Source organism: Mustela erminea, chromosome 13, assembly GCF_009829155.1.
Source record: "Mustela erminea isolate mMusErm1 chromosome 13, mMusErm1.Pri, whole genome shotgun sequence".
In the NCBI taxonomy this organism is placed as follows: Eukaryota; Metazoa; Chordata; class Mammalia; order Carnivora; family Mustelidae; genus Mustela; species Mustela erminea.
Window position 1 is genome coordinate 60898965 of NC_045626.1, and position 21958 is coordinate 60920922.

Consider the following 21958-nt stretch of genomic DNA (forward strand, 5'->3'; position numbering starts at 1 on the left):
TCCTTGGCTGTGGCTGCCGCCGGACCCCTACGGAATCATCTGGAGCGTTAGCTTCAGGCTTTCTGCCTGTTGCTGAGGTTCCAACATTTGCGCGTGGGGGTCAGTGATGACGGGCGCTATTTTCCTCTTCACTTTTCCTGCCCTAAGGGTGGGATGGGTTTCCTGCAGTTATTAATCTCTCTGTTCCCTTTTTGTTCTTAACTTATACTTCCAATGTATTTATAACCAATTTCCCAGTGTTGAATTCCCTGTTTCAAAGAACTTGAATGGATACTGTTTTTGTGATTGAATACTGACTGATACAAAGTATCTATAACTCCTTATTTGTGCCTGGTATGATTTTTTTTAGCTATATACCCAAGAAATTCAATGTAGAAGCCAAATGAACTAAGGGCCCAATAAAGGAACAAATATAAACATACAAATTTCAGGGGTGCCTGGGTGGCTCATTTGGCTGGGGATTGGACTCTTGGCTTTGGTTCAGATCCTGATCTCTTGGTTCATGGGATTGAGCCCTGTGTCAGGCTCTGCACTGAGTGGGAGTTAGCTTGGATATTTTCTCCCTATGCCCCTTCCCCCACTCCCTCCCAAATAACTGAATAAATCTTTTTAAAAAAAGATTTTATTTCTTTATTTGAGAGCGAGAGGGGCAGAGCATGAGCAGGGGAGGCACAGAGGGAAAGATGGGAGCAGACTCGCCATGGAGCAGAGAGCCTGATATGGGCCTCGAGCCCAGGATCCTGAGATCATAACCTGAGCTGAAGGCAGATGCTTAACCAACTGAATCACCCAGGCACCCCATGAATAAATCTTTTTTAAAAATAGACAAACAAAATGTAATAGCTTTCTTATAAACAATATAGAAAAAAAGAGTTCTACCCCCCCAAAGATAGCCCATTCATAATAGTATAAAAAACTGTTAAAAGATTTACTGAGCCTAATGAGAAACATGTACAATTATATGAAGAAAAACTAGCAGCACATATAATTAAACTTATATGAACTTACTATGGTGGTCTTCACATGTTAGTACATTAGTAGGAGAATGGTTAAATAAACCACAATTCATCCATATTTTGGAATACATAGGTTACAAGACTGAAAGAATGAACTGGGGCCATGTAGAAAGATCTCTAAGACATACTGGGTATTTTTTAAAAAACCAAAAATGGTATAATATTTGTAAATTTATTTTCAAAAACTCAAACTTTCTGATACTAGGTACACATATATGTTTTATGTTCTGTAAATCCTTAGAAAATGTGTGAAGTAACAATCGTATCTTTTGGGTAGGAAGATTAGATAGTGGGATGAAAGGGAACCTTATCTTTTTACTCTATATAAACTTTTTTTTTTTTAAAGACTGTTTATTTGAGAGAGAGAGTGAGAGCAAGAAAGAGAGAGCACGCGTGGGGTGACTCCCTGCTGGTCAGGAGCCCTAGGAGGGGCTGGATCCCAAGACTCCAGCATCATGACATGAGCTGAAGGCAGGTGCTTAACTGACTGAGCCACCCAGTTGCCCCTACATAAACTTGTATTTCAAACATTTCTTCCTTCTTTCCTTCCTTCCTTCCTTTCTTTTAAAGATTTTACTTATTTGGGAGAGACAGACACAGACAGAGAGTGAGCAGGGGGAGGGGCAGAGGGAGAGGGCATAGACTCCCTGCCAAGCAGAGAGCCCAACACAGGGCCTGATCCCAGGACCCTCAGATCATGACCTGAGCTGAAGGCAGATGCTTAAAAGACTGAACCATCCAGGTGTCCCTCCAACATTTCTTACAATAAATAGTATTACAATAATTATGTAAGAAATGGCGAAGAGAATGAGAAGATAAGCCACAAAGTGAGAGAAAATATGTGCAAAAGACACATCTGATGAAGGACTATTATCCAAAATTCACCAAGAACTCTTAAAACTCAAAAATAAAACAAAAACCTGGTAAAAAAAATCAGGGGTGGGAGGAGGCAGAAGACTTGGACACCTCATCAAAGAAAATAAACAGACAGAAAATAATCATATGAAAAGATGGTCCATATCATATGCCATCAAAGAAATGCAAATTAAAACAATAATGAGATACCACTACACACCTGTTAAATGATGAAAATCCAAAACACGCCACCAGATGCTCGTGATGATGTGGAGCAACAGGAACTCTCATTCATTGCTGGTGGGAATGCAAAATGGTACAGGCAGCTTGGAAGAAAGTTTGGTGGTTTCTTGCAAAACTAAACAGATTTTTACCATAAGATACTTCAATGAAAGTCCTTGGTGTATGTCCAAAGAATTGAAAATTCATGTCCACATAAAACCTGCACATGGATATCTATAGCTGCTTTGTTCATAATTGCCAAAACTTAGAAGCAAACAAGATGTCCTTTAGTAGGTGAATGGATTCATAAACTGTGGTACATCCAGACAATGAAACATTATTCAGAGCTTCAACTATACTTCAAAAAAATAAAGTCAGCTATACATTAATAGAAAAATATTATTCAGTGCTAAAAAAAAAAAAAAGAGCTATCAAGTCCTAAAAAGATGTGGGGGAAACTTATACATTACTAAGTGAAAAAAGTTGATCAGGGAAGGCTATGTACTCTGGTTACAACTTTATGACATCCTGGAAAAGAAAAAACTTGGTGACGATTGATCAGTGGTTGTCAGGGGTTGGGGGAGGGTGAGATGAATGGGCAGAGCACAGAGAATTGGTAAGACAGTAAAACTATTCTGTATGATACTACAATGGCGGGTATATGTCACCATGCATTTGTCAAAACCCATAGAATATACAATATACCTTTACCCAGAGTAAACCTCAAGGGAAACTATAGACTCTGGGTGATGGTGATGATAATGAGTCAGTTATAGTTCACCAATTATTACAACTGTACTACTGTGTTGCTAGCAATTGATAGTTGCTAGCATCCATTAACACTACTGTGTATGGGGGTAGAGAAGGCTTGTATATGAGAACTCTATGTATTTTCTGCTCAATTTTACTGTGAACTGAAAGCTACTCTAATAAATAGTCTTAAAAAAAATCTCTTGTATTTCACCTATTCAACCCTCCACCTGGATAATCTCTGGCAAATATTGATCTGTTTACTGTCTCTGAGCTTTAAAAATGTTTTTTAATTAAAAGATATATTTTTAAAAATTTTATTTATTTTATAGAGAGACAGAGAGAGAGAGAGGAAAGGGAGCATGAGTGGGGAGGAGAAGGAGAAGCAGGCTCCCCGCTCAGCAGGGGGCCTGATGTGGGGCTCCATCCCAGGATGCTGGGATCATGACCTGAGCTGAGGGCAGATGCTTAACTGACTTAGCCACCCAGGCGCCACTAATGTATTATTTTTAAAATTAAAAAAATTAATTAACAAATAATGTATTACTTGTTTCAGGGGTACAGGTCTGGGATTCATCAGTCTTATATAACGAGCACCCGGTACTCATTACAGTACATACCCTCCCCAATGTCCTTCACCCAGGTAGCCCATCGCCCAACCCCCTTCCCTCCAGCAATCCTCTTTGCTTCCTAAGATTTTTTTTCTAAGCGTCTTTTCATGGTTTGTCTCCCTCTCTAGTTTCGTCTTGTTTCATTTTTGCCTCTCTTCCCCTATGATCTTCTTTCTGCCATGTTTATTAAATTCCGTAACTCAGCGAGATCATATGGTAATTGTCTTTCTCTGACTGACTTATTTCATTTAGTGTAATACCTTCTGGTTCCAGCCCTGTCATTGCAGTGGCAAGATTTCATTTTTGATGGCTACATAATATTTCTCTCTCTCTCTCTCTCTCTATGTATACACACACACACACACACACACACACACACACACACCCCCCCCACATCTTCTTTATCCATTTATCTGTCAATGGACATCTAGGCTCTTTCCATAGTTTGACTATCATGGATATTGCTGCTATAAACATGTGTGATGCACAGGCACCCCTAATTTAAAGAATATTTTTAAAAAGTTTTAGACCTTTTAGGGACACTTGGCTGGCTCAGTCAGAAGAGCATATGACTCTTGATCTCAGGGTTGTGAGTTCAAGCTCCACATGGGGGAGAGTGATTACTTAAATAAGTAAAACTTCAAAAAGTTTTAGAACATTTCTAAATTGATTGAATTTTGTGAGTACTGCTTTTGGAAATGAGTCTCTTCAACCTTAAAGCAGTCACAGCTGTTATTAGTAATCATACTGGCAACTCACAGATTTGGAGTCTGTTAAACTGTCAGTAACATCTTACTTTTTCTTTTCTTTCTTATTTATTTATTTATTTATTTATTTTTGAGAGAGGGGGTGTGGTGGGGGAAGAGAAGAATCTCAAGCAGGCTCCATGCTCAGAGTAGAGCCCAACATGGAGCTCAAACTCACAACCCTGAGATCATGATCTGAGCCAAAATCAAGAGTAGGATGCTTTACCGACTGAACCACCCAGGTGCCCCCAAATCTTATTATTTTTACTTTATTTTATTTTTAAAGATTTTATTTATTTATTTGTCAGAGAGAGAGAGAGCAAGCGAGCACAGGCAGACAGAATGGCAGGCAGAGGCAGAGAGAGAAGCAGGCTCCCTGCCAAGCAAGGAGCCCGATGTGGGACTCGATCCCAGGACGCTGGGATCATGACCTGAGCTGAAGGCAGCTGCTTAACCAACTGAGCCACCCAGGCGTCCCTATTTTTAGTTTAAAAAAAAAAAAAAAGAAAAAAAGAAAAGGCAAGCAAAAAAAAAAAAAAAAAAAAAATTCCAGAAAGGCTAAGTCATTTCTCCACCTCCCTCTGCAGGTTTCTCTGCAATCCATTGAAGGACAGCTGGGACTAATTATTTTGAAAACTTTCTAGCCTGCTAATCTCATTATGCCCCACATTCTTGTCATTTCTCATTCCTGGCCATAATCCAAAATATAAACCCTTTCTGCGGGCTTATTTTTGAGATTTTTTCCCCTATTTTCATTCTCCAAATATTCCACCATTTCCCATCCTCATTTTACCATAAGCCCTCTAGAATCCCTGATAAACAAAACACCCTAAATCGCTACACTCTCTGCAGAATAGAGGCATGCTCCTCTTTTCGAAAGTTCATGTTACAGCACTTCGCTTTCATGCAAGACCTACATCAGTACCTGTTTTTGTTAACAACGAAAAAATTTAAAGGGGATTTTTTACTTTTGCAGAAAGATCCAGTGTTTGTTTTGCAGCTAGCTGTCATAGAAGCAGCAGTAACCGTGAGCCATCAGCGGGAATGCAGAGCTTCTTCCCTGGGAGCTAAACAGCATCTGAACGTCAGACTGCCAAAGCTTTGAACTGTGTGTGTGAACATCTGTTGATTTATTTTTGTGCATCCATTAACAAGATGTGACCCTAAGGTGCTATCAGAAAAGCCCCAAAGTATTTATTTTGGGGGTCCGAAACGGCTTAAGAAATTTCCATGTAAACTTACGGTAATTGATTCTTCCTTTCTGCCATCTCATCTTAGTAAAGGTTTTATAGGAATGCTCTACTTTCAGATAGGCCAAGAAAATCCGTATTCCTCCACTTCCGGGCTTTGACAAAATCATTGATTTGAGGGCTCTTTTCCAGGGATCTCTTCCCAGGGTTTTTTTGTTTTGCTTGTTTGACTTATTTCTTTATTGAGAACTCTGGCTCCAGACATCTCAGACTTCCAGTTCGTTTTGGATACTGCTATTTTTTTTAGGTGACTTGAGTTTCTTCATAAAGAACTTTTGAAACTTCTAGTCTCCCATTGCCCGTATCTTGGTTCTTGACACCAAAAGCCTGTTCTGTGTAAACTTTAAACCATTTTGGTGACTTTGGATCCTTACCTTTTCTCTTCTTCACACCAGCTCTTCGACCTCCAAAATCCCTCGGTTTTTCCCTCTCAACTCTATCCCTCCTGCCTTTACGTTTCGGCTGAGTCTGGACTCCTCAGACATATTTCCACCCTTCCTTGCCCTTTAATTGTCCCGGAAAAGCGCCCCTCCGTCTTCACTTGCTCTGAGCCAGAGTCTGGGTTGGGGCTTAGACACTAACCAATACTGACTCAAATCCCACGGCTGTGGATGGTTTTTCTAACTTTCTCACTTTTCCCAATAATCATACTTTAACAACTAATTCTTTTAAACTTTATTACAGCACAGCAAAGCTCGGTCTCCTACGGCCTTACCGCCGTGGTACTTTTTTCAGGCCGCGCAGGCGCAGTCGCCCTCCCCGCGGCCTCTCGGGGCATGACGGGTAAAGGGGCGGGATGCACGGCTCCGGGGCGCGCGGGCCACGCGCCGTGCGCACCCTGTCGGCGGCGGGGTCCTGGTGGGCTGCAGTCTCCGCGCCGCCGCGGCCGCCCTCTTTGGTGGTGGGAGGGGCAGATCGAGGAGGCGCGGCCTGACGGAAGCCATGTTTGTGGCGCGCCACATCCCGGCGGACCATAAAGATCTCATCCATGATGTCTCTTTCGACTTCCACGGGCGACGGATGGCTACCTGCTCCAGCGACCAGAGCGTCAAGGTGTGCGCGGAGCCTTGGGGTGGGACCGGGCCCAGAAAGGGGGGGAAGGAGAACGTGCACGACTCCCTATTAGACCGGAGCGAGCCTCGCTTGGAAAGAGGACTACCCGCCGATTTTAAGGCGTGCCGCTGGGCACGAGGTTTGGAGCCCAAGGCGGGCGGGCAGCGGGTTTGCTCCGCCAGCCTTGCCTCAGCATTGTGGGTCATAGCCGCCCCCTTCTCGGGGTGGGAGGTAGCACGCTGCTTTGCGCCTGCGCGGACTGCGAGGGCGGGCGTCGTAGCCGCGTGCGCGCTCCTGCCACTGGGAGCCTTGGGAGCGCGCGTGTTCCAGCCCGCGCAGGCTTGAGTCCTTGTGGGCAAGAGCCGAGAGAACCCCAGCCTTGTCTGCGTGAGGGGCTTTTCAGACCGCGCGGGTTTGGGGGTGGTTGTGCTGTTACCACACTGGTTCAGCCAGGGGACCTGGCCTTGCGACTTGTCATGCAGTCCGTTTGCAGTGTTGTCTCAAGTGCTGTGTGCCTTGTCCCTGTCTTGGGGAGACGGGAAACTCATCTCTTTTCCCCGTGGAAGAAACCTAAATCCATGTTTGTTTCTTAGAGTTCGTGTGAATGAATGTACACGGCTCTGACAAGCAGGAATTCTGGGATAAGAGGATGGTATTTTGGGATTTAGGAGCTGTAGAGATTATTATACAGTAAATGATAGTAGTTTTGAAGTTGAAAGCTGGAGTGTGGATTGTTTGTATTCTCGACGACTCCAGAATAACTGAAAATCTGAAGGCCGTTTTTACTAGTTTTCACCGACAGGTTTGATACCAGCGATCCCTCAAAGATAGTTATTAATAACAACCTGCTTTGGGGCGCCTGGGTGGCTCAGTTGGTTGAGCGTGGGATTCTTGATTTCAGCTCAGGTCCTGATCTCAGTCAGAGTCGGCAGATGACCTGCATGGGGCTCTGAGCTCGGCGAGGGTCTGCTTCTCTCCTCCCATTACCCCCTCCCCTGTCCGCAGAAACACGCTCTAAAATACATACATACATACATACATACATATATTCCCTTTTGAAAAATCGTATCGTCAAATCCATGGAATAACTATAGCATTGTAATTCCTAAAAGGTTTTAAGTCACCTGAATTTTTTTTTTATTGTGTTAAACTGACCATCTCCAAGTGTATTTTATAGTTAACTGGCATAAAGCACAACATTGCCATTGTTGTGCAGCCATCACCACTATTCATCTCTGACACTTCCTTTTCATCCTAAACTAAAATTCTACTCTGTAACTTCTTCCCCACTGCCCCCAGCGCTTCCTTGGTCACTTCCAATCCTTTCTGTATAAATTTGACTATGCTGGGTATCTCATATAAATGTAACCATACAAGTTACCATGATGTTTTCAAGGTTCATCCATATTTAGAGCATGTACAGAATTTCATTAAGATTGAATAATATTGGAATGGCTGGGTGGCTTAGTAGATTGAGGGTCTGCCCCTTGGGCTCAGATCATTATCCCTGGTCCTGGGGCAGGACTGAATTTCCAGGTTGGCTCCTTACTCAGCTGGGGAGCCTGCTCTTTTATCTGCTTGCCACTCCTGCTGCTTGTGCCAGCACACTCGGTCTCTGAGAAATAAATAAAATCTTAAAAAAAAAAAAAGATTGATGGGGTGCCTGGGTGGCTCAGTTGTTAGGTGTCTGCCTTCGACTCAGGTCATGATTGTAGCTTTCTGGGATCAACACCACATGGGGCTCCCTGCTCACCGCTTCTCCCTCTCCAGCTCCCCCCTGCTTTCTGTCTGTCAAATAAATAAATAAAATCTTAAAAAAAAATTGAATGTTCTGTTGTATATGTACACATTTTGTCTATCCACTTGTCGAATATTGCATTGTTGTCTCTTAACCGAATATGCCATGCATTTTTTCCTTATCCACTTATTATTGAATCTTAATTAATCTTTCAATTTTGTAGGTTTTGTCTGTCAGAAGTGTTATTGCAGTTAAAATGTTCATCACTTTAGCTTTTTGTGTGTTTTGAATGATTTTCTTAACCTCATTCAAGTATGAATATTTTAAAAGCTTTTGTGAATAATTGGCAGATTGCCTTTTCCAAGGTTCTGCAATATATTTTATACTGCCAGAGTGTTGATTTGATGGGATCATTATCCATGTCAGGCATTATTAACATTTTTTTCTTTTATTTATTTAAATTGTGGTGAAATACACATAACATAAAATTTACCATTGTAACCATGTTTAAGTGTATGGTTTAGTAGTATTAAGTACATTCATATTTTTGTGCAACTATCACCACCATCTATCCACAGAACCTTTTCATTTTGCAAAACTGAAACTCTGTACCCATTCTCCATATCATCACCCCCAGCAATCCCCATTCTACTTTCTATGAATTTGACTACTCTAGGTACTTCATATAAGTGGAATCATACAATATTTGTCTGTTTTGTGACTAGCTTATTTCACAGCATAGGGTCTTTGAAGTTTGCACCTGTTGGAACCTGTGTTAGAATTTTCTTCCTCGGGGTGCCTGAGTGACTCAGTGGGTTAAGCCTCTGCCTTCGGCTCAGGTCATGATCTCTCGGGGTCCTGGGATCGAGCCCCACATTGGGCTCTCTGCTCAATGGGGAGCCTGCTTCCCCCTCTCTCTCTGCCTGTCTCTCTGACTACTTGTGAACTCTGTCTCTCTCTCTCTCTCTCTGCACCAGATAAATAAATAAAATCTTAAAAAAAATTTTTTTTTCTTCCTCTTTAAGGTTGAGTATGTATTGTAAATATTTCTTTCTTTTTAAGGCTGAATGATAGGCAAAATGTAGTTCTTCAAAATTTCTTCCCTGCTTCCTTTCCTTTTAAGGCTGAATGTGTCTTATAAATACTGCATTTTGCTTGTCATTCATCTGTCAGTGTACTTGGGTTGCTTATATGATTTGCTATTGCGGATAATTCTGCTATGAATGTGGGTATACAAATACCTCCTTGAGACCCTGCCTTCAGCTCTTTTGGGTGTATGTACCCAGAAGTGGAATTGCTGGATCATGTGGTAGTTCTATTTTTTGTTTTTTGAGGAATTTATCATTTTTTTAAAAAGATTTTATTTATTTGACAGAGAGGGAGAGCACGCTCACACACAGGTAGGCTGAGTGGCAGGGAGAGGGAGAAGCAGGCTCCCCACCGAGCAGAGAGCCCCATGTGGATTCCAGAGAGGACCCTGAGATCATGACCTGAGCCCAAGGCAGCTGCTTAAATGACTAAGCCACTCAGGCGCCCCATCACTACATTTTTTAGGAGCTTAAAATGTTGTCTCATTATTGTAATCTATATTTGTATATTTTTATTTTTTAAAAGATTTTCTTTATTTATTTGAGACAGAGTGAGAGAGAGATAGAGCACGAGTTGGGTGAAGGGCAGAGGGAGAAGCACACTCTCTGTTGAGCAGAGAGCCCAACATGGGGCTCCATTCCAGGACTCCGGGATCATGACCTGAGCCGAAGGCAGACACTTAACCAACTGAGCCAACCAGCAGCCCCTGTCATCTATATTTTTTCTTGATAGTAAGAGCCAGTGTTTTGCTTTTGTTTGTTTCATATACAGTTGGTCTTCACTATTAGCAAATTCCGTATTTGTGAATTTATCTACTCTGTACAATTTATTTGTAATCCCATAACCAGTACTCACAGTTTCTTGCTGACATGAGGACAGAGTAGCAAAAAATTGGAGTTGCCTGATGTGCATGTTTCCTGCTGAGGTTAAACAGGGTGATACTGCCTTCTTATTTGGACTGTCATTCTGTAAACAAGTGTCCTTTTCCTTGTCTATTTTTTGCTGCATTTTTCACATTTTTATTTTTTGCTGTTTGTTGGTGGTTTCACTGTTTAAAATTGTCCCCAGGTGTCATGCTGAAGTGCTGACTAGTGTGCCTAGGTACAAGAAGGCTGTGATTGCCCTACAAAGAAAATGTGCTAGGAAAGCTTCATTCAGACATGAGTTGCTTTTTTTTTTCAAGATCTTATTTATTTATTTGACAGACAGAGATCACAGGTAGGCAGAGAGGCAGGCAGAGAGAGGAAGGGAAGCAGGCTCCCTGCTGAGCAGAGAGCCAGATGCGGGGCTCGATCCCAGGACCCTGGGATCATGACCAGAGCCGAAGGCAGAGGCTTTAACCCACGGAGCCACCCAGGCGCCCCAGACATGAGTTGCTATTAGCTGTGCTTTCAGTGTTATTGAATCAATGATACACACTAAAAAGGTGTCTTTAACAGGTACATACAGAAAACAAGGTTATGTATTGATTGGTTGACAAATATTTTGTGACCACAAGCTTCTGTGAATCTTAACCTTGTATTTTCCCTGGGAGCAAGTGGTTCAGAATTTGCTGACTCAGTGTTCCCAGCAACATTGTAGAAAATAACTAGTACAATGACAAGACTGGACTGCAACTGCAATTGTCTTTGTTACCTGTGAGAGCACAGATTCCTTGACCCCTCAGTACTCAGCCTGGTGCCTGGCACTCCTCAGGTTCTCAATTAGTTTGTGATTGAATGTTTACTTATTGGTTGTTGTTATTTTGTGAATTTATGCTCACGTCTTTTGCCCTAATGCTGATCCAGTGTTTTTCATGTTTGTAGGACTGTGTAGGAATAAAATACGTCTTTTTTTTTTTTTTTTTTACAGGTCTGGGATAAAAGTGAAAGTGGGGATTGGCATTGTACTGCTAGCTGGAAGGTTAGTATTTTTACAGTGCCTTTTAAAAAAATTTAGATGTTTACTATTTATTTGGTATCATCAGTGACTTACTATTCATCTTCGAGAAAATTGTTAAATGTATAATTCTTTTCTTAAAGTATCTTATGTTTTTAACTATTAAAGTAACATAAATATATTTTAGAAATTTTGAAAGTAGGAAAATGTACAATTTCATAGGATTCTAATATAACTATTTTTAGTATTTCAGTATTTATTATCTACTTTTTCCTTTGCATATACATATATATATATATATTTTTAAGGAGACTCCTCGTCCAGTGTGGAGCCCAGCACAGGGCTTGAACTCATGATGCTGAGATCAAGACCTGAGCTGAGATCAGGAGTCAGACACTTAACCAACTGAGCTACCCAGGCGCCCCTGCATATTTTTAATAGTTGTGATATTTTGTACTAGTTCTATTTCTTTTTTTAGAAACGGCTTTACTCAAAATTTTACATACCATTAGAGTCATCAATTTTATTTCATTTATTTACTTTTTTAAGCCTTTTTTTTTTTAAGCTTTTATTTATTTATTTGACAGAGACACAGTGAGAGTAAACATAAGCTTGGGGAGTGGGGGAGGGAGAAGCAGGCTTCCCTCTGAGCAGGGAGCCTGATGCCAGGCTTGATCCCAGGATTCTGGGATCATGACCTGAGCCGAAGGCAGGCGCTTAACTGACTGAGCCACCCAGGTGCCCCTAGAGTCATCAATTTTAAATGAAATAGTTCAACAAATGTTAGTAAATTTATACACTTGTGCATCTGTCATCACAGTCTAGTTTTTATAGCGATTTTTTTTTTTAATTTATTTGACAGATAGTGAGAGGGGTCACAACTAGGCAGAGAGGCAGGCTCCCTGTTGAGCAGAGACCTCGATGCAGGGGTCGATCCCAGGACCCTGAGATCATGACCTGAGCTGAAGGCAGAGGCTTAACCCACTGAGCCACCCAGGTACCCCCAAAAGACTGTGGGGGTACAGAACACTGTCATCAACCCTGAAATTTCCCTTCTGCCTTTTTGGGACCAATCCCCATTCCCCACCAAAGCCCTAGGCAACCACTGACCTATTTTCTGTCTTTGTAGTTTTACTTTTTCTAGACATTTCATGTAAGTGGAATTCTAAAATACTTAATTCTTAATGTCTTCTTTCCCTTTTCCTTGTGGTTCATTTATGTTGTGGCATCTATTAGTAGTTTGATCTTTTATAAAGAATTTGATGGCATTTGTTACATTCACAATGTTGGTATAACTATCACCTCTATCCAGTTCTGGAACTATGTATTACTCCAAAAGGGAACCCTTATTTCTTGCTTTTTAGTTTAACTTAGTTCATAAATACTTAGGTAGGTTTTTAAATCCTCTTAAAAAACAACAGTAAAATGTAAATATATCATGTTTTGTTCAACTGATGATAGTTAATATAGTTGTTTTCTTTTTATTTTGATGACTATGACTATCTCTGTAATCTTTATTTCTTAGTTAGGATGTACTTTACTGGAAATCTAATATTTAACAAAATCTTACTGCTCTAGTGCATTTTTTACCTGATAGCCTGTATAAATAAGAATTTAAAATGAAACAAAAAGACTGAACAAAACAAAGGATAAAAAATAAGAGTGCAAAATGTACTTTGGGATGACATATTTACCATGTAGAAGTTACACAGTTATGAAAGTTACCTGAGATTGTTGTGTGTGAAAGTGTTAGATATACAGAAGTGTAAAACAAACTTTAGAAACATTATTTGTGTCCTGAAGCTCGTTGTCATACTGTGTCTTTACTGGAAAGCACAAATGAAATTCTGTGGATGTGAAATGCTTTAATACCTATCTGTTCGCTTTTTTTTTTTAATTGGTCAACATGAAGAATTGAAGAATAGTAATTTGCCATTTTTCAAATATTAAAGGTAATGCTACTGAGCTTTAGATTGTTTTCTCAGAACACAAGGATTTGTCTTCTCTAAATTTGATTGCTCATTGCTGCTTTTCCTGGAATAGTCCACTGTCTAGCCAGGTTTTGGAATTGTTTTATTACTACAGTTTCTATGTACTGTTAGGTTTTTGAAGCTAATAATTTTTATTAGTTTATTTATTTTATTAGGTGGCTGTTTCCTGTAGAGGGGAATTTGCAAGTAAAAAAAGTGGTGGACTGGTAGATTTTTTTTTTTAAACCCTGGTTAGGCTAAACACTGAAGCAAGTCTCTGTTAGCACTGGAAGAGGTCAACTTTATCCAGCTGGATTTTTACTTATTAGTAAAATGTTAGAAGGACTTGACTCCATAACAGCTACAATCCTAAATAGAGAATATCTTCTAAAAGTTAAAAATTTGTAGGACTTAACTTTTTATTTAAATGTGAAATTAGGGGCGCCTGGGTGTCTCAGTCGTTAAGCGTCCACCTTTGGCTCAGATCATGATCCCAGAGTCCTGGGATTGAGCCTGGCATTGGCCTCTCTGCTCAGCAGGAAGCCTGCCCCTCCCTCTCCCACTCCCCCTGCTGTGTTCTCTCTCGCTATGTTTCTCTCTGTCAAATAATAAATTTAAAAAAAATCTCAAAAAAAAAAAAAAAAAAGAAATTGAATAGTTTTCTGCTCTTATTGAAGTAAACACATCTGTGGTGTATTTCCTCAAGTAAAATTTTGTATGTGTGAAACATGAGTAAAGTCAGCTTTTTGTTTTTTTGTTTTTTTAATAATTCCTCAGACACATAGTGGATCTGTGTGGCGTGTGACGTGGGCCCATCCTGAATTTGGACAGGTGTTGGCTTCTTGTTCTTTTGACCGAACAGCTGCTGTGTGGGAAGAAATAGTTGGAGAATCAAATGATAAACTTCGAGGACAGAGTCATTGGGTGAGACATTTGTTGGTTTTCAGGGGTTGGGAGGGTAGAATGGGGAGAAGGGTGCATGAACGTCCAGGAGCGTCAGTCTTTCCAAGAACACTTCAGGCACTTGATAAGATGTTCCCACTCCTCACTATATTTACTAGTTCATTTTTTTCCTCTTCCATGTTTTTCTCCTACTTGTTTATTTAATTTTGTCTTGGGCCTGAAGTGGTACTGAGGAACACTAGTGGCATTGTTTAATTATAACTTTCATGATGGATCTGTGGTATTTCCTTTGTCATACAGTGAGTGCCCTCTAAAAATCCATTAAAAAATTGTTTTTTCTCTTTTGTGGTTACCTTTGCCGCTTACAAAATACATTCTTATCTGTATCTGCTATTTGCTCTAGCTCTTCCCTGATTGGATGTTCGAATTTCAACAAGAGTATAGTGTCTGTATTGGCCAAACTGCAGAATTGAACTAGATTACCTTTAAGACCCATTCCAATGTTCTTTTTCCTCCCTCTTTATTTTTTGTAATAGATAATCAGGTACAAGGTATAAAATGTGAAAGGTAAAAATGAGTGTAAACAGTGACAACTTCCTTCTCTTTGGCCACACATTTTATTTCCTAGAGGCAACCACCATTATGAGATTTTTCTATATTCTGGATATATTCTGTGCCTTTTTAAGGATATTAATATAGTGTTTTCTTCTCTGTTCCTAATAGTCCTCTTCACCATCCAACGCTAATGTTTATGTGTTGTCAGTACTGCTCTTTTTTTTCTGCTGCATTTTATAAATTGTGGTTTATACGTATTTAACATGTTAACTATAAATGTACAATTCAGTAGCATTAATTACATTTACAATGCTTTGTATACATAACCAATATCTATAGCAAAGCGTTGTCATTCCCAGCATAAGCTTTTTATCATTAAATAGTACCTCCTCCTTCCGTTCTTCCTACCCTTGGTAACCTCTGTTCTACTTTCTGTCAATTCAGCTGCTGTGGCTACCTCATACAGTGTTTGTCCTCTGTCTGGCTTATTTCATTAAGCAGAATGTTTTCAGGTCCATCCATGTTGTCACATTGATCAGTTTCACTCCTGTTATGGCTGAATAATGTTCCGTTGTATGTATACCCCACATTTTGTTTATCCATTTATCTGTAGATAGACTGTTGGGTTCTTCCTTCCTTTTAGCTATTGTACATAATGCTGTAACCGAACTCAAGGGATTTGCCGTTTGGGGTGCATCAAATTGAACACAACCCCAGAAAGTGTTGAAAGCAAAACACATTTTATTATTTGTTACAAGTAAGGAGACAAGGAGATAGTTTCCAAAGCACTTGTGAGTGGGGTTAGTAAAGGAAGCTTTTATTCAGTGTATAGGGGGCAGGGACAGGGAGCTTGCATAAATACTTCAGTTCAGTTGCACATGCTTAGCATATCAGCATGCTTGTTAAAAAAACACATGTGTGGGGGCGCCTGGGTGGCTCAGTGGGTTGGGCCACTGCCTTCGGCTCGGGTCATGATCTCAGGGTCCTGGGATCGAGTCCCACAACGGGCTCTCTGCTCAGCAGGGAGCCTGCTTCCCTCTCTCTCTCTCTCTGCCTGCCTCTCAGTGTACTTGTGATTTCTCTCTGTCAAATAAATAAATAAAATCTTTAAAACAAAACAAAACAAAACAAAAACACATGTGTGTTCAAAAAGTGGTGGAAAACTCTGCCCGTAGAAGATCTTAATATAAGGAGCTAAAGGTCAAGGGCTTCTGTGCTTGTCCTCAGCTCTAGTACAGCTCAGAGTGGCTCACCTAAGGGGTTATGAGGTGAAACCTAGTCGGGGGTCTCCTTGGCTGGGAGTTTTGGTTCTCCAAAACAAAACATATTCTTCCCTGCTTTTATCCCTTCCCCCTTCCCCTTTGCTGATAGCTTTCAGCCTTTTTTTTTCTTCCTTTGAGCCTTCTTATTTGAGTAGGTTCCCCATTGCATCCTAGCTAACTAACATTGCTACTGTGAACAGATCTTGGGTTCAGTTCTTTGGGGTATGTACCTAGGAGTAGAATTGCTGGCTCATATGGTAGTTCTGTGTTTAACTTCTGAGAAACTCCTAAATTGTTTTCTCCAGTGGCTATACCATTTTACATTTCCACCAGCAATGCATGAGTGTTCCAGTTTCTCCATGTCCTCACCAATGTTTGCGGTTTTTGTTCTTCTATTGCAGCTGTCTTAGTAGGTGTGAAATGGTATCTCTTTATGGAGGTCTTCTTCTTCTTTTTTGCATTTCCCTAATGGTTTGTGATGTTGAATATCTTTTTATGTGCTAATTGGCCATTTGTGTATGTTTTGTAATGTTTTGATTTATAAGAAATATATTTTTCTTATGTGTTTGGTCTTCCTCATACAGTTCCTCACTTACAGCTCCAGGAGTTGTTGATATTTTCTAAATGTTGAAAGTGATGAATGCATCTTTTGCTATATTAATGGGGTGACTTTGGGGGCTGGTGGCCAGTAGGGCCAACCATGTGATTAGAGGGGTGAAACTTCAGTCCCCCCCCGACCTCTGGGGAGGGGAGAGGTGTTGGATGTTGAATTAATCACCAATGGCTAGTGCATTAATCTGTCATGCCTATGTAATGAAGTCTCAATAAAAACCCCAAAGAACGTGGGTTCAGAAAGTTTTTGGGTTGGTGGACAGGTGGAGATGTTGGGAGAGTTGTAGGCCAGAAGAAGACATAGAAGCTTCTCATGCTTTAACCCTTATTTTACAATTTACATCTCTTCATCTGGCTGCTTCTGAGTTATATCCTTTTATAATAAATGGTATCTTTTAAGCAGATTGCCTGTCTGCGTTTTGATAACTGTTCATGTTTCTGAAGTGTGGGAAGTCCTACAGGATTGATAATTTGTGGAATCTGATGCTATTTCTGGGTAGATAGTGTCAGTATAGATTTGAATTCAGACAGCCTGTTGCTATGTCAGAATTAGTTGTTGGGGGGGGTTATCTCCTCTCCAGCAGTCCCTGAATTGGCATTGGTACCAGAGTCCTTTACTTTTTTAGGGAGATATCTATTCAAGTCCTTTGCCCATTTTTTAAATTGGGTTGTTTGTTTTTTGTTGTTGAGTTGTATGTAGTTCTTTATATTCTGGCTATTAGTACCTTCTCAGGTATGATTTGCAAATATTTTCTCCTGTTCTGTGAGTTGCCTTTTCTCTCTCTTGACAGTGTCCTTTGATGCACACAATTTAAAAATTTTCAGGAAGTCCAATTTATTTTTTTCTTGTTTCCTGTGTTTTTGGTGTCGTATTCAAGAAACCATGGCAAATCCAATGTCAAAAAGGCTTTCTCCAAAGTTTTATATTAAGAGTATTAAATTGTAGGTTTTTAAAAAAGGTTTTATTTGTCAGAGATGAGTGAGAGTGCGCGCACGGGGAGCAGCAGGCAGTGGGAGAAGCAAGCTCCCTGCTGAGCAAGGAGTGTGATTCAGGACCCTGGGATCATAACCTGAGCTGTGGGCAGACACTTAACTGAGCCACCCAGACATCCCTAAAATTTTAGCTCTTACATTTAGGTCTTTTTTTTTTTCTTTCCATTTTTATTTAAGTTTTGTATATGGTGTAAAGTAAATGTACAATTTTTTTTTTTTTTTTTAAAGTAATCTCTACCCTCAGTATACAAATTCATGACCCTGAGATCAAGAGTCACATGCTTTACCAACTGAGCCAGCCAGGTGCTTCCAACTTTATTCTTTTGTGTGTTAATATCCAGTTTTCCCAGTATCTTTTTTTTTTTTTTAAGATTTAAAAAGTTTTTTTTTTTTTAATTTATTTGACAGACAGAGATCACAAGTAGGCAGAGAGGCAGGCAAAGAGAAGAAGGGGGAAGCAGGCTCCCTGCTAAGCAGAAAGCCCAATGTGGGGCTCGATGTGGGGCTCCATCCCAGGACCCTGGGATCATGACCTGAGCCGAAGGCAGAGGCTTTAACCCCCTGAGCCACCCAGGTGTCCACCGCCCCAGTATCTTTTTTAAAGTTATTAAATGTATTATTTGTTTCAGGGGTACAGGTCTATAATTCATCACAATACACAATACACAGTGCTCACCATAACACATACCCTCCCCCAGTATCTTTTATTGGAATGACTGCTCTTTGTAGAGGCTGCTTTTAGACAATAGGCTTGAACAGTGGAATGTAAAGCAAGGCTAAATACAAACAGGCCCATAAGGGCCACCCACCTCAAAATATCCATAGGCCCTAACTAACTAATGGGCTACTTACAACCTGGCACAGTTACCAAAAAAGGGAAAATTCCAGAAGTCCCCATACCTCCTTGTCTTCCTCTTTTAAATACAGCCCCCATCCACTGCCTCCTAGCAGACAGTCTCTATGCTGTCCTGCCTGGCACTCCCTTGCGGTGCATTGGATAAATTCCTATACCTACCTCCTTTGTTCTGCGTCCGGTGGATCCTTTCACTGCCTGTTTTTCAGGCTTCTCCACATTTGGGGGCCACCATCAGATAGGGAGAGATGCTTTCCCCTTTGAATGGTCTTGGTGTCCTCATTGAAAATCAGTCGACTGTACCGCAGAGTCCACATTCTCTCATGGTTCATCTCCCGGGCTTTGGAGGGGAGAGGTGTGGGGGGGTTGGGTGAGCCTGGTGGTGGGTGTTGTGGAGTGCCAGTATTGCATGGAGCACTGGGTGTGGTGCATAAACAGTGAAAAGAAATTAAAAAAAAAAAAAAAAAGAGAGAAATAATGAAAATAAAATCAATTGACTATATATAGAAAGAAGGTTTATTTTTGGATTGTATTTTGTTCCTTTGGCCTATGTGTCTCTCCTTAATGCCAATATCATATTCTTCTGATTACTCCAGGTTTGTAGCTTGCATGCTATTCACAGTTTTATAATTTTTTTTTTTTTTAAGATTGATTGATTGAAATAACCTCTATACCCAGCGTGGGGATCTAACTCACAACCCTGAGAAGTGGAGTCGTCAGCCACATGCCCTTAAAATTTTTTTTTTTTAATGTTGGGAGGGGTTGGTTTAATTGCCTTTTCCCTAAGGAAAAGGCAAACAACTGCTTGAGGGTAGGAGAGAAGGGAAATGTATAAAATTGGAGGGAGTTTTCTAACAGTCAGGAATGGGTTAATTAGAATGATAGGTTGGGTTGAGGAGTGGTGGCATAGAAAGGATTTTTGTTTGAACTTAGAGGTAAAGGTTTCCCCCTTTATATGAATGTAGAGCATTCTTAGGAAAACCTTCGTAAGCTGAAACGGCCATAAAGTAGAGAATCAGTTAGCACTAACTTATATGGAAGAATTTTTGAGTGTTCCTGAGCTAAAAAATAACCTCTTTTAGGCTTTTCTGATGCCTTAAGACACACTTTGCTAATGTTAGCACAACATAAATCAAGATAAAGCACACATGCTTACAGACACAGTTCAAAGCTCTTGAGGCTTGATGCTGAGATGCTGTGTAGGTCTCAGGGAAGGAGCTGGGTGGTGCCATTCTTATACATGAGGGTGCTTGCTCCCTCTAAAGACTTGTAAAACAAATGACAATGCTATTTTCTCTTGTCACAAAAGCTGGGATCCTCTTCAGATTTCTTTTGGTTAGCAAGAAAGGTACTGAAGTAGGTCTTTGTAAAAGCAAAGTGCTGTAACATAAACCTTAGAAAAGTAGGGGATATCTGTATATTTATTGTATTTAGTTAAATCAGCTGTCATTAATGCATTTAATATTTCAGCAGTTGTATTGGTATTGATTATTCAGTGGTGTTCATAGACAGATGTTTGCAAGGATATAATCTTTGGAGTTTTATGTGCTCTTTTTCTACTATTGAGACTCCTTAAGATGTATTTTAGTAACCATAGACAATAAAGTCCTGATTTCTAAATTTTGTTGATATTTTCAGTCAGAAATCTAGATGCCAGAAAGTAGCTTGAATATGCTCTGTTGGCATTCTCTAATTATCACAATGCCAGCTTTGTACCATTCTCTTGGTCTCTAGTAAACGACTTCTCTTAAAGTGGTTGGTGGTGATCCAAATAGGGCTAACTGGCATTTATGTTTAAAGGAAGAAGTTGCATGCTTTCCATTTTACTGTTAAAGAATCTTAATTCATGTAATTTACTGCTTGCAGCATACTGTGCAAAACAAAACTACCTATATTAAAATTCAAACAGTTTGTAGTTTAGTGACTGGTCTCCTTAAGGCAGAGTTTTTGCACTCTTAATAAAGTTAGACTTTCTAAGGCAAACTTTTTTTCTACCTTAAAGGGAATAATTAATTATAGGTCACTAATTTGTTACGGATTGCCAACTGTGTATGTGGTATTTTGCTGTGGAGGAAATTGAGACCCCGGTGGTTTTTAAATAACTTATTCAAGGTTACTTAGTAAAATGGCAGTGGGATTTTAGAACCCATGTTCTTTCTACTCTACCATCCTTCCTTTTTGTATGTAAATAATTTTTTTTTTCAGGTTAAGAGGACAACTCTAGTGGATAGCAGAACATCTGTTACCGATGTGAAATTTGCTCCTAAACATATGGGCCTTATGTTAGCAACCTGTTCGGCAGATGGTATAGTAAGAATATATGAGGCGCCAGATGTTATGAATCTCAGCCAGTGGTCTCTGCAGCATGAGATTTCATGTAAGCTAAGCTGTAGTTGTATTTCTTGGAATCCTTCAAGGTAAGCTTACACAGAAAACCTGATAATATAATCCTAGTAAAGCAAATTAGTATTTTTATGCTAAGCATTTGATGGGTTAATTTCCTTAAAATATTTTCTTAGTCATGTTTATTATTTTTAAAAATACATGTTATGTAGAATAAAAATTCTCTTTAATCTGCCCTCACCCTGTTATGTCTCTTGTCCCCTATTTTTATTCCATAGAAGAAGCCAGCCATTGTAAATATTTGGGTGTACAACTTCTGGGCTTTTTCCATGTATATACAAATAAATACTCAATGTGTTTTTAAATACAGAAATATAGGCAACATGCACATATACTATCATGTAAAGGTAGACCAGAACACACAGACGTGTGTAGACATATATTCTCCTTATTTGAAGTTTGCTTTTTTCATTTATAAATATATTGCGGGTATTTCCCAGTGTATTAGTATATATATCTAGTTTTACATTGTTTTTTTAACTGCTATACTATATCATAGTTGCTTTTTTTAAATGATTTTATTTATTTATGTGAGAGAGCATTTGTGTGAGGGGCAGAGAGAGAGAGAGAAAGAAGCAGACTCTTGCCGAGCAGGGAGCCTGACATTGGGATTGATCCCAGGATCTTGGAATCATGATCTGACTCAAAGATAGACCCTTAAGCAACTGAGCCACCCAGCCACCTCATAGTTGCTTTCTATTAAGTTATTTTTAAAATAAAAGAATAACGAATTACTTGGTAGAGAAAAAATTTCATGGGCACCTGGTTGGCCCACCCTCCCCCACCATGGTCTTGCTTTCTCTCTCAAATAAGTAAAATCTTTAAAAAGAAAAGAAAAAGAAAATTTCAAATCTAGAAGAGTACAAAATGAAAGGTTAAAAGTTCCCCTACCTGCTAAAAATGCCCTTCATAGTTCTGATTTTAGATTTTAATTCTGCCAGTTGCTATGGTATTTTTTTAAATTTTTAAAAAATTTTTTAAAGGATTTTGTTTTCAAGTAATCTCTACACCCAGCATGGGGCTTGAACCCACAGCCCCAAAATCAAGAGTTGCATGCTCTCCCAACTGAGCCAGCCCGGCACCCCAGTTGCTATTATATTTAGTATATTTAGTATATTTATTTACTTATGCCTCAGGTTCTTGCTATGTTAGCTTTAAACAGTACCTATACTCACTATAAGAAAGATGAATTTAGTACA

The 21958-nt window shown here is 39.9% G+C and overlaps 1 protein-coding gene across 3 annotated transcripts in view; it reads left to right on the forward strand.

The window, feature by feature from the left end:
* Nucleotides 1-6236: 6236 nt before the first annotated feature.
* Nucleotides 6237-21958, forward strand: part of SEH1L (SEH1 like nucleoporin) — a 29124-nt gene continuing 13402 nt past the window's right edge. For all 3 annotated transcript variants that reach the window (XM_032311499.1, XM_032311502.1, XM_032311500.1), the window contains exons 1-4: nt 6237-6503; nt 11182-11232; nt 13956-14102; nt 20562-20773. In XM_032311499.1, coding sequence (XP_032167390.1) covers nt 6393-6503; nt 11182-11232; nt 13956-14102; nt 20562-20773 — 521 coding nt within the window. In that variant the 5' untranslated portion in view covers nt 6237-6392. The remainder of the gene's footprint in view (nt 6504-11181; nt 11233-13955; nt 14103-20561; nt 20774-21958) is intronic.